At 39.7% G+C, this 12,649-nt stretch overlaps 1 protein-coding gene across 4 annotated transcripts in view; it reads left to right on the forward strand.

Moving 5' to 3' along the window:
- Positions 1-12,649, forward strand: part of ACER3 (alkaline ceramidase 3) — a 70,618-nt gene that overhangs the window by 36,973 nt on the left and 20,996 nt on the right. For all 4 annotated transcript variants that reach the window (XM_065076026.1, XM_065075952.1, XM_065075884.1 and 1 more), the window contains 3 exons: positions 2,563-2,615; positions 4,765-4,846; positions 5,941-5,976. In XM_065076026.1, coding sequence (XP_064932098.1) covers positions 2,563-2,615; positions 4,765-4,846; positions 5,941-5,976 — 171 coding nt within the window. The remainder of the gene's footprint in view (positions 1-2,562; positions 2,616-4,764; positions 4,847-5,940; positions 5,977-12,649) is intronic.

Here is a 12,649-nt window from a genome sequence, read left to right on the forward strand (position 1 = left end):
CCTGCGATGTCCGATGGAGGGAGGGTGGTTGCGTTGAAGACTTCGGTCACACTGCGTGGCATGTACACGCCACACCTGATGCCTCGCGCGGGGTCATTTTATACCCCAGTTCATTTACATGTTGGCAGTTCATCACCTCTCTCTGTTCGCTCTTCATGCTAATTAGGAAGACTCTTCTGGAAGTGGGTCTGGGGTCTTCAAACCACAGGAAAGTTCACAATACTGACCAGAAGTGAGTGTTTTGCCCATCAGGGATAGCTGTTGGTTCATGGTTTCTCCTGATAATTGGTTGTCTGACACATGCTTTATCTCATTCCAGTTAGTCCATGAGGTCTTCACAGTGGTTGACAAGGTGTCTGATACCATAACCATCTATCTCTTCTGCCAAACACAACACCTTGGGAGAGATAAGGGAGATGCCTGCCTACACAGCCGTCCATCTTATCCTCCCAAAGTAACAAAAACCAGACGCTTAAGGCATAACGTAGCCCTTTGTTCTGCTAAGGATGGGGGGAGCGCTTCAAGGTTGTCCCAGTATGAAGCTGAATTCAGCTGTTGCTTCTGTTTTGTCCTCTCCAAGGCATCGTGGCAAAAGTAAACTAATGTGATGGCAAAGTACTACCTAGTGACTTCAGCTGCCATCTCTGTTCCTGATACTTACTTTGTGCTACCCGTTATGGTCCCCGACCCTATAATTCATAGATTCGGGGGTTTTAAACCTTTTTCTGCAAAGTTACTTGTGTACTGGATCCGCTGTTGGACCTGGCTCACCATGGGAGTGTGGGTGAAGAAGCAAGAGATGCATTTAGCAGTATCGCGAAACATTGCCTGAAGCTTCTATGGCCAAAACCATATATAAAAGAGTTTGTGTAAGCTGGTGTTGCTCTTAATGTGTCTCGTTATTCAGAAAGACATAATTGTAAATTTGTTGAATACCCCGTACCAGTAGTAGGAAGGTAATTAGTGTACAGGCACGGCCATCAACAACTTTCAGTGTGGTGAGTGGAAAAGGTCAAAAGGCCAACGGTATCCTGTCCTGTATCAAAACTAGTGTGGTCAGCAGGACAAGGGAAGTGATCCTTCCCCTGTACTCTGCATTGGGGAGGCCACACCTGGAGTGTTGTGTTCAGTTCTGGGCCCCTCAGCTCAGGAAAGAGATTGAAGTGCTGGAGCGGGTCCAGAGAAGAGCAACAAGACTGGGGAAGGGACTTGAACACAAGCCCTATGGGGAGAGGCTGAGGGAGCTGGGCTTGTTTAGTCTGGAGAAGAGGAGGCTTAGAGGTGAGCTCAGCACTCTCTAGAACTACCTGAAGGGCAGTTCTAGCCAGGTGGGGATTGGTCTCTTCTCCCAGGCAGTCAGCAATAGGACAAGGGGGCATGGGCTTCAACTCTGCCAGGGGAAATTGAGGCTGGAGACTAGAAAGCAATTCTTTGCAGAGAGAGTGGTCAGACATTGGAATGGCTGCCCAGGGAGGTGCTGGACTCACCGGCCCTGGAGGTTTTTCAACTGAGATTGGACATGGCACTTAGTGCCATGATCTAGTCAATGGACTGGAGTTGGACCAAGGGTTGGACTTGATGATCTCTGAGGTCTTTTCCAACCCAGTCCATTCTGTGGTTCGGTGAAATCTGGTTTGCATCCAGTTCTTATTTTTCTTAGAAAAGAGTCAGACCTGGTGTTACAATTCTAAGTTGCCTCACTAATAAGGTTTCTTAATGAGGCCGTGGGTCTTCACTGATCCACTTGTGTGCTTTTGCATTTTCATAATTTTCAGTCCTTCAGAAGGAGGTAAGATTAACTATATATTCTGTGATATATTTATGAGCAGAATTTTTTTAATGTTCTTTGAGAAAAATTTAGAAGAAAATGATGCTATGATTTTTTTTTTGCTTTGTAATGATAAATAAATGGCAATTTTGAGCATACCGGTTGTTGAGAAATCACCTCTCTTGTCATCGCTATTTTAATTCCGTCTCCATTTAGGTGGTGAGTTCCTGGAGAAGTAACTGAGCTGTTACCCACCAATCTTCTCCCAAAGTATAAAAATTATATAAGAGAAGAAAACTTTAAATGGCGGGAAAAAAGAAAAAAAACAAAAAGAACCTCACAACAAACAAAACAAAACCACCATTAAAACGATGTAAGAAATTTCCAATATTAGGAAGTAACCATGCAAGCACATCACAAGGTACTTCCTAATGGGCTGAAGTTCTATTTTGTGAGCCAGCTCTAAATGGTGTGGTCTTATTCAGTCAGACTTTACAAAACTAATTCATATGAATGTTTCAAGAAGCATAAACAGCAAGAAAGGCACGTTCCTTTGAAGGTGTTGGCTTTTTATGAAACATCATATTCAGAAGATACTCAGAATATTAATGCGGCGAACTTTCAGTAGTTGAATAACATTTGACACTGCTAAATACTGAAGTACAGTCAAAAAGTTGGGTATCCAAACGACTTAAAAACTCGTGTTTTCTTAAGACTTGCTTCTCCTTAATTAACTTAGACAAGCGTATGAGATAAAAGTAGTTTTCATGTTTTGATGTCTCTGCTTTTTGTAGCTGTTGGATGAGCTGCCAATGATATACAGTTGTTGTGTGTTTGTCTACTGCCTGTAAGTATTTGTTAAATGGTTTATTTTCTGAATATTTATGAAATGTTGACTTTTGAAATGTAGAATCTGTGAAGCCAAATCCAGCATTTAATGAGGCTGACACTGAAACTTCCACTAATTTCAGTGAGATCTCAATTTTGGTAGCACTGCAGCATTATAACTTGGCCATTAGACTTGGCTTTAGTCCTAATTTTTGCTAATTTAGAAATATTTTACCAGTGTTTGTTTAGGAGGAAAAGAACACAACTCCTGTTGAAGACCGTTGTATAAAACCAGAGCTCAGCGTTGCTTGGTATGTAAAACAGCAGACATAATAAAATCAACTTCAGCAACGCCTACAAAATTAACAACATCGTCATTTATTTGAGCTGTATTTCTCTGATATAGTCTGACTCCGAATGCAAATTTCTGATTTCTAATTAAACCTGCTTTCCACTCATCTGAAAAATTAAAGCAAAAAGATTCTATGAAGAGTTAAGTGCCTATTTTGTGGACTGTTTTGGAACACGCATGACAGCTTAATGCTGTGCCAGGATGTTTTCTCCCATTTAATGTTGGGAGGAATGTAGCATTTGGTGACTGTAAAGATACTATAAGGTGGATTTTTCTTGCCGGTCGCTGCAAGGTTTGGACTTAACGTGACTTGTTCTATCACTTGGAAAATCCAAATTATAAATCAATTCATTGCAGACAAAACTATTTAAAAAAATCATCTTTTTGCTTTCAAATGTATCAAATATTCAGCTCTTGAAAACTGGGTTATCTTTGGTGAAGATTATGGGTAGCTTGCAATGGAGCTGGGATGCTGCAGGAATAAACCCACATTTGTGGAAATTACCATCAAATTGTGATTCATACATTAGTATGATTTGTGCAAGCTCAGGACCAGAATCATAATGCCCCCGTTAGTGGAAATATTTCAATTGTAGCTCCCCATCTCCTAGAAATTGCCTTTGCATTTATTTTATCTGATTTCAGCGTAATTGGGGAAAAGGATGAGAAATGGCTATAAAAATCTGCTCAAAAAAATAATCACGTTTATTTTGTGCAACGGTTACTCTGTTATTTTTCAAAACGTCTCTTGCTGCATTTATAGCTCTAATAAAACTCTCTGTATATACGTTTGGTAGTAATGAAAATATTCTGAAGAACAAACTAATGTTTCGTTTAGGAGGCCTTTAATAATAGTTTGTTGTATTTGAAGGTAGGTGATGTGGTAGTTCTACACAGGACATTCCTATGTACATCAAGTCCTCCTGAATCTCAAACCGTATCATTCCTTTTCCTATTTTGCAATGTAGCACATTGTGCTGTCTTGTAGATTTTTTTTTCCCATATATTCCTACGTGGTTTTTTACTTTGTTCCCTTTTATTCATCCATGATGGTGCCTATTTCCACAAGTTAATAAACACATAAACTTAGGCAGCTGTAAATTGGGGTTATATGGACAACTTTCTCCAGCCCTCATGATATTTTATTTCTCCAAGTTCATTTTTTGTCGGGTTTTTTGGACCTTTTTTGTGGCACGGTCTGGGCTGTGGGTCTATAATTCTGTCACAACTGTGACTGCGGCGTAGCGTAGACATTATGAAGCTCATTTTAATTAGGTATTTTGCATACTGGGAGCAATTAGCTGGTTTTTTACCTACCCAATCTAGCAAATTTACTGCACTGTGACTAGTAAAGTCATAAACAACCTGCATTTTAGCAAATCTCTGGAGTTCACTGTTTGGTGAGTTAGTCCCTTTCCCACGCTGCCCTTAACTCACAGATATAATGTTTTTTGGCAGCTGTATTGCATTTTAAACTCATTTCTAATTTACCATCCATTATCACCCCTTAAGCACCTTCTGAAAATGCTGCTGCTTCCCAAACTCTTCCCACTGACTGGGTTATTTTTTGTATATGTGTAACCTGATTATGAGTTTTTTTACACTATATATATATATATATATTTTACTTATTAGTAAATTGTAAATTTTTATATTAGCCCGTCACATTTTTATTGGAGGAGCAACAATTTCTTGAAAGGCCTAAGACTCATTTAGATCAATCTTCTCCCAAGTTTTGTAATAATATACCTTGAAAAATGCTTCCTGTACATGGTAAGTGATGGATGTTACCTCTCTCCTTTATTTTCTATTCCAGGTATGAATGTTTCAAGTACAAGAACACAGTCAATTATCCGCTGCTTTTCTTGTTAATAACGTACAGCTTCATAGTCAGCATTGTAAGTAACTTTTTCTAATAACATTTTCACCTTTAGATTGAGTTTTCCTGCAATAAAGAAACTTACACAGGCACTAGTGGATCTTGCTTCTAGTCAAGAAGGCAAAATTACTCTTTTGTTGGGAAAATTATGTGCTGGCCAAAGAAACCTGAAATCTTTCTATCTGAACCACGGTGTGGAATAAATGGAATAGAAAAGCAGTCATCCAGTGGTTAGAATGGGAGCGTGAGGAAAACAAGTCACCGTTGACTTGTTTTGAGAGCTTGGACAAGCTCGTTCCCCATCTTCTCTCACTTTAATTCAACTTCAGAAATGAGAAGAATCCTCTTCAACAAACTGCAAGCGAACTGTGCTGTGCAGTCCATTGTATTAACTGGTGTTTTAAAACAAAAGACAGAATAAGAAAGGAACATAGCTGTTAAATTAGAATTTTAGCTGTATCGTGGTGAACTTGATAGCGTTTCTCAGTGCAGTTTGCTCCCTTTATGAATAAAATAGATTTTAAGCTGGCTGCCAACCACAGATGGAATCTTCTTCGTTATTTTTATTGATAACCATTTCTTAAAAGAAAACCAAGTGTTATAAATCACTTTCTGCCTTCAAAGGACTTGCCTGTTCTCTTCTATGCCTCCTAAAATTTTTTACACTTGTGCCCTTCTCTCTTCAAAAGCCGAAATTAAATGAACTGAATTAACAATAGGAAGAACTCCTAGATTTTTTTGTGAACTGAAATGTTAAAGCGTTGTCAAAAGTATTAATAATAGCAAATCAAAGTGCGTTTTCTTCTTGTTACACATATCAATAAAGTGCCCAATAATTTCTGCGTCATAGCTGGTTTTGCGTGTGTTGCAACTCTGTTAAATGAGGAGGTTTTAGATGTTAATGTCTCTATTTGTGCTTCTTAATTTGAAATAACTCCACAGTTAAAACCTCAGGTTTTACCAGGAGAAATTCAAATGTTAAATCAACTTTAATAATGCATGGATAGGCTCTTGTGTCTTGATTCTAACAGAACAAGTCTTGCCAATATTTACATGAATAACGTTACGATTGTTCTCTGTTGCAAATTATTTTTCTTTCTTTAATCTTTCCAGGTTTACTTAAATTTGAAAGAGCCTGTATTCCATCAGGTAAATCTTGTTTTAAATTATGCTTTTTTTAGTGGGATGTTTTTACAGGATTTTATAGCTGAAAGGAAGACGGAAGGCAAGTGCCATTTGCCTCTTGCTTCTTCTTTCAGTATCTTTCAGTATCGCTGCCCATCATGTTGCCATCCTCTTGGTTTAATGTGTGTTGTGTATTAGCATTTGTTCCTAATATTTCAGGTGGTTTTCATCAGTAACAGGTGTAAGGAGGTGACCCCGCTATGGGCTCAGCTGTGTGTGAGGGGAGGGGTCATGAGTCTTTGTCCCCTTCTTGCCATTGACAGCTGCTGTGAAACCGTGACCTGACAATGGAACCTGGCTGGGGTGGCTTAGCACCGTGGTTTGCTCTCCACTTTAACTTACTAGTTTGATTTTCAGGTTTTCTGGGTTTTGTTTAATAGTATTTTTTTCCTCTCTCCTTTTTTTTTTTTTTTTTTTTCTTTTTTACTCCTTTTTTCTCCTTTTATTTCTTTTTTTTCCTCCCTTTTCCCCCCTTTTTTCTCCTGTTTCCTTCCTCCTGTCTCCCTCCTCCTTTCTTTCCTCTTTTTCTTTCCTCTTTTTCTTTCCTCTTTTTCTTTCCTCTTTTTCTTTCCTCTTTTTCTTTCCTCTTTTTCTTTCCTCTTTTTCTTTCCTCTTTTTCTTTCCTCTTTTTCTTTCCTCTTTTTCTTTCCTCTTTTTCTTTCCTCTTTTTCTTTCCTCTTTTTCTTTCCTCTTTTTCTTTCCTCTTTTTCCTTTCCTCTTTTTCCTTTCCTCTTTTTCCTTTCCTCTTTTTCCTTTCCTCTTTTTCCTTTCCTCTTTTTCCTTTCCTCTTTTTCCTTTCCTCTTTTTCCTTTCCTCTTTTTCCTTTCCTCTTTTTCCTTTCCTCTTTTCCTTTCCTCTTTTCCTTTCCTCGCTCTTCCCTTGCCCTTTCCATTTTACTCTGCACAAATCCAAGCTGACTTTAAACACAGAATTTCTATGGTTATGTCACAGACGAGCTGTTTTGGTCTCAGCCGTTTAAGGCACATTGGGTGCAGGTTCCTTGTGTAGCAGCTCAGGACTATTAATAAGCATCCACTGCCCGCGGGGATGGGACTTGTATCACTTGCCTCTTCACAGGAGCTCAGAAATCACACTCATCTCTGTGTGCCGTGAGCAGTTTTCCCTCATTTACGATTTTTTGATTAGGAATAACAGCTGAAAAATTGCCAAGCAGGAGCAGAGAGCTCTTTGCAGGCCAGAGCTTTAAAGCCTTAATTTCTGAAATCGGCTGTGCCATCACTGGTCCACGTGTACCTGCTGCATCAGCAGCTGTAAAAATGATGTGTGATTCCTGTCGGTGGATTAGTGAAGCGCTGATGAATAAAATAAATTCCCAGCTGCTCCAAATAATCTCTCCTAGAAACATGAATTGCTACTCTACTTATAGATAAAAAGAGAAACTTGCAGGGGTTTTTGATAATGTTAATAAAACCCTTTCTGGTCTTTATTCCCCCTACTTATATTTCTGGCAGGAAGATGCCGGCTGGGCTGAAAGTGGCGATTTCTGATGCTTTTACTAAGCTGGTTATAACTAGTTTTGAATGAAAATAATTTTGTTAACAGTGGCAGAATTTACTACTGATAGTGGACTTTTATTTGTTTAATCCGTTATCTATTCAACCTACATTTATGGCAATAAATATATCACAGCTTCACAATATTTCACTTTGATGCATTGGCACAGGTATTGTCCCATGTCACAAATATTAAGGTGATAAATATCATGACTTCAAACTGATATCCCAGACCTTTAATTTTTTGCATCTGGTTTCCCATAGCTTCAGAATACAAATAATATGTTAAAATTTATACATGAGGAATCAATGTAGAAAATATTTAGGCCCATAAAAGTGCTGGACTTTACACAACAACTCTTTCCAAACATTGATTTTTAAGGAGAACATACAGTTATGGCCAAATTCCAGATGTTCAAGTACTGAACTAATTTCTTTTCACAATCTTTGCCAAATATATTGTAAATCCAGAGGAAAGTTTTCTCTGACTGCCCAGCTAAGCAAGGTTATTTATTTGTCCTTTATTTGTCCTTTATTTGTCCTTTATTTGTCCTTTATTTGTCCTTTATTTGTCCTTTATTTGTCCTTTATTTGTCCTTTATTTGTCCTTTATTAAAATATATATCTATATATATATAATTTCAGTAAATATTTTGCAACTGAGTGGGTCACATAGACTCAAAGTACAGTTAAATACGCTCATGTAATTGTAGTTGAAGTCTCAGTGGCTGGCTCTATTGGAAAGCAGCGTCAGAACATAAAGCAGCATTTGATTCCCATTGGTGATCATCATCATTTGTCAGCTTTGCAAAAGGGGGAATAACTACACGGACAACTTTATATTGTTCGTTGTTTTAGCGTGGGGTTTTTTTTCCCTGAAAGGAGAACAATAAGAATGGAAAGGTTTCCCGTTATATTCAGTAGCCACGGTACAAGCTTCATTTTTCAGTGAATTACTTTCTACTTTCCCAGCTTAGGTTCATAAATTGCTTGCTGTCAGCAGGGCATGAAGGGGATTTCAGTTTATTATTCATGGCACAATGGCAACAGAGACCAGCTTCTTTTTCTCCATCCAGATCTTTAAGGGTCTCAGTGCTTTAACCATAGTGGGGGATGAGATGCAGGGTTTGGTCAGCTGGAAGCTGCACATCATTAGGAAAAATAACGCTTCCCTACCTGACAAGTGATCTGGTATTTTTTACAGCCTTGTCAATTAAATGAAAGATAGCAGTGGCTTTTATAAGCATGTATTATCTTGTTGTTGTCAAAAATCTCTCCAGTTAGAGCGCTATTATTACCTAATTTCCATGGTGCTCAACATTCCTGCATCCCAGTTCCCTGGTTGTTGTCAAAGAAAACAGCTTTACCTCTTCCCCATCCAGCACACAAATCTCTAATGGGAATTTGATTGGGGACCTTGACAGGTTAAAACTCTCCTCAGAATTAGTTTCAAATCAGATTAGTTGCTTATCCCTGTTTACCACATGTATATTTGAGCTTATACAAGGAAAGGGATGGTGGGAGACTGGCTGCGGGTATGGAGCAATACATAGATGCACAAATATAAGGCAGAATTAAAATTAGAAGAAATTACCCTGGCAGTTAAATTTTTAGACTCAAGTCTTACAAGTGGCCTTCAATCTAATATGAGATGGCCTAGAAAGCTGTCACCTACCACGCATGTTGTATTCCAGCCTGATTTATTTACTTGTAAATAACACGTAGTGTTATTTAGACGTGTAGTGATGAAAAACCTCATTCAGCTAATGGGCCAAGTTATGTGAATAACGAACGAGATCTAAAAACCTGTTTTAGCTGCATAGCCGTCCCCTGCAAGAGCTCGAAGCAAATTTTGAGCAAACTTAATTATTAATAAAAGGTAAATAGGAAATTAGATTAAATGTTCAGGCTAAGCTGATAGCTTTTTTTGTTTCTTCGATGTTAGGAGATGTGCTGATGGGCTGATTCCAATGGGATGAAGTTCAACAAGGCCAAGTGCCGGGTGCTGCACTTTGGCCACAACAACCCCCTGCAGCGCTCCAGGCTGGGCACAGAGTGGCTGGAGAGCAGTCAGACAGAAAGGGACCTGGGGGGACTAATGGACAGGAAGCACAACATGAGCCAACAGTGTGCCCAGGTGGCCAAGAAGGCCAATGGTGTCCTGTCCTGTATCCAAACTAGCATGGTCAGCAGGACAAGGGCAGTGATCCTTCCCCTGTGCTCTGCATTGGGGAGGCCACACCTGGAGTATTGTGTTCAGTTCTGGGCCCCTCAGCTCAGGAAAGAGATTGAAGTGCTGGAGCGGGTCCAGAGAAGAGCAACAAGACTGGGGAAGGGACTTGAGCACAAGCCCTATGGGGAGAGGCTGAGGGAGCTGGGCTTGTTTAGTCTGGAGAAGAGGAGGCTTAGAGGTGAGCTCAGCACTCTCTAGAACTACCTGAAGGGCAGTTCTAGCCAGGTGGGGATTGGTCTCTTCTCCCAGGCAGTCAGCAATAGGACAAGGGGCCATGGGCTTCAACTCTACCAGGGGAAATTGAGGCTGGAGATTAGAAAGCAATTCTTTGCAGAGAGAGTGGTCAGGCATTGGAATGGCTGCCCAGGGAGGTGCTGGACTCACCGGCCCTGGAGGTTTTTCAACTGAGATTGGACATGGCACTTAGTGCCATGATCTAGTCAATGGACTGGAGTTGGACCAAGGGTTGGACTTGATGATCTTTGAGGTCTTTTCCAATCCAGTCCATTCTGTGATTCTGTGATTAAAAAAATGTTTTTTGTGTTGACATTCCAGAAGTGATGTTGTGGTGTCTCGTAAGAAACTGCACGAATTGGAGAAGTAGATCAGCGTGAGAATTGCAAATAAGGGAAGGGAGCGACTAGTGGAAAATGACTAAAGGAGATAACGAAAGGGAGGATCAGTCTGGGCTTTCTTCAGATCAGTAGTGGAACTGTTTAATGACCTATAGCAGGAAAAACAGAATCATGTACTGATGGAATTTTGTGATGATACAAAGTTCTGAGGCATCTCTGAGTACAGGGGAGGAGATGAGGAGATAACCTTGAGGACTAGGATGGCCAATGATTCAGAATGGAAGAGCATGCACTGGTGGGCAAATACCAGCCATTCCTTTTCTAAACTGAACACCATTAATAATATGAGCCGTGAATTTTATGCCACAGTAAAATACAAGTATTAGGTTTATGAATTAAGGTGTCTGTGGGTAAGAGGGAGAGAATAAGCGTGGGGAAAAAATAAAAGTAATTTCATTTGCCAAAATGAAAAACTTAATAAAATTGTTCTCCAGAGGTGTTTTAAATACACAAATGGAAGTGAAATCACTATGAAATACTTATGTAGAAGTACATATGGGAGCCTGAAACTGCATGAGGAATATGTTACGTCAGAGCAGAATCTGTTCAAAACTTACAGGACTCCTCATTTTGGTGAATCTCTGTGGACCCACTCGATGTCCTACAGCTCTTCACAGTCTTTCCTGCTGCTCAGGCAACACTTAGTTGTAGATTTGTGGAACATGTTATCTTACATTCTACATGGTCCAATTTCCAAGCAGTCCGTTAAAAATGAATCTTTTCAGGGCATGTCTTCACCAGAGAGTTTTTTCTGCCTTGACACTACCCTGCTGAAAACCACGTGTAAAACTAATTTGAGTGACATTTCACTCTGTCACACAGCTTGTATGGGGATATCTTCCAGAAAGTGAGTACGGTTTTCATTCTAGTACCTCCACCTGCACAATATCATAAGGAATGTGGAAGGATGTTCGGACTCTCCAAAGGATCAGCTCTACGAAGCGTTGAAAGGGATCCAAGACAAACTCAGTTTGCTGCAGTGTCCCCAAAGCTCAGGAGATCCACTCGGTGCCACACAGAAACGGTGACCTGTTTGTCACGTTGCCATCATATATGGACACCTAAACAAGACCAAACGAAGTGAATCAGAATTAATTCATTTAGGAGCTGTCAGGACAGCACGTGGTACTAAACAGCCATGGAGTTACTTGGTGTTTCATTGTAATCATGGGGATTGTCCTTCCTTTTTCCCTCTGCTCAGATTTCATTTCCAGAAATCCAACAACAGGTAGAAGTCTGTTTTCCTCGTTATAATTTGCAAACACAGTTTCCAACTTTTAAGTACTTAGGCTATTTTTTAAGAGAGCTGGTTGGTATATTAATAGATAAGCAGTGGTTGCCAAGAACCCAAAATCTGTCCGTGCAGTTCCCAATGCGTACGCTAATATTTGAGGCTGATAAATTGACTTGATTAACGAAGGATGGGCAGACGGCCAGGAGCAGGGGAAACAAAGTAGAAAGAAAAAGAACAGGCTCTTTCTGTACTAAAAGGGTAGATGAAGAACCAGTTTTGTATGTTCCCCCCAGTGTGGAGTACCAAACCACATCCATAAAAAATGAATCTGTATGATTTGCTTAACTGCCTGCACACCGAAAATCCTGCCAAACACCAACCCCGAAACACTTAGTTTCCATTTGGGAATTAGAAAGATGTTCTTCATATTTGGCCTCCTTATCAGCTAATCCACTGTGTATTAATAAGACTTTGAGTGTTTCCCCATTGCAAAGCTGAGATACCTGCAGCTTTATTCGTATCTTAAGCAGTAAAGGGGGAACTGTCTAATGATAACAAAAAATGATGGGATTCTGCCGTTTCCTTTTGTTTCATTTGTAGTGCGAGGGTGTTGTTTTGCCTACAATTTAAAGGCACTATGAGACAGAATAGTACAAAATTTGCTTGGGTTTTCATCTCTCACTTATGTGATGTGTTACTTAAAAAAAGGAGCTAAAGGAGTTGAGAAATTTGAGTCAAGTTGAATAAGGTAGTTTTTTTTATGTTGTATTTTATCCTTTGGGTGGAAGGATAATCCCTAACAATTTTTTGCCGTGATGAAAACAGTAGATCCATGTGTGGTAAAGGACTAAGAGTATAAACTAAGTATAAAGTATAAACTAGAGTATATACTGAAGTATAAACTATATAAGTATAAACTAAGTTGTGTAGCTCGGTTTGTAAATGCGGCTCCGCTCTCCGCATGTCACGGCAACATCTCGACGTTGCCTTAGCGTGAAGGGGAGGGCTGGAGCGTGCAGAG

The sequence above is a fragment of the Columba livia genome, chromosome 1 (genome assembly GCF_036013475.1).
Source record: "Columba livia isolate bColLiv1 breed racing homer chromosome 1, bColLiv1.pat.W.v2, whole genome shotgun sequence".
In the NCBI taxonomy this organism is placed as follows: domain Eukaryota; kingdom Metazoa; phylum Chordata; class Aves; order Columbiformes; family Columbidae; genus Columba; species Columba livia.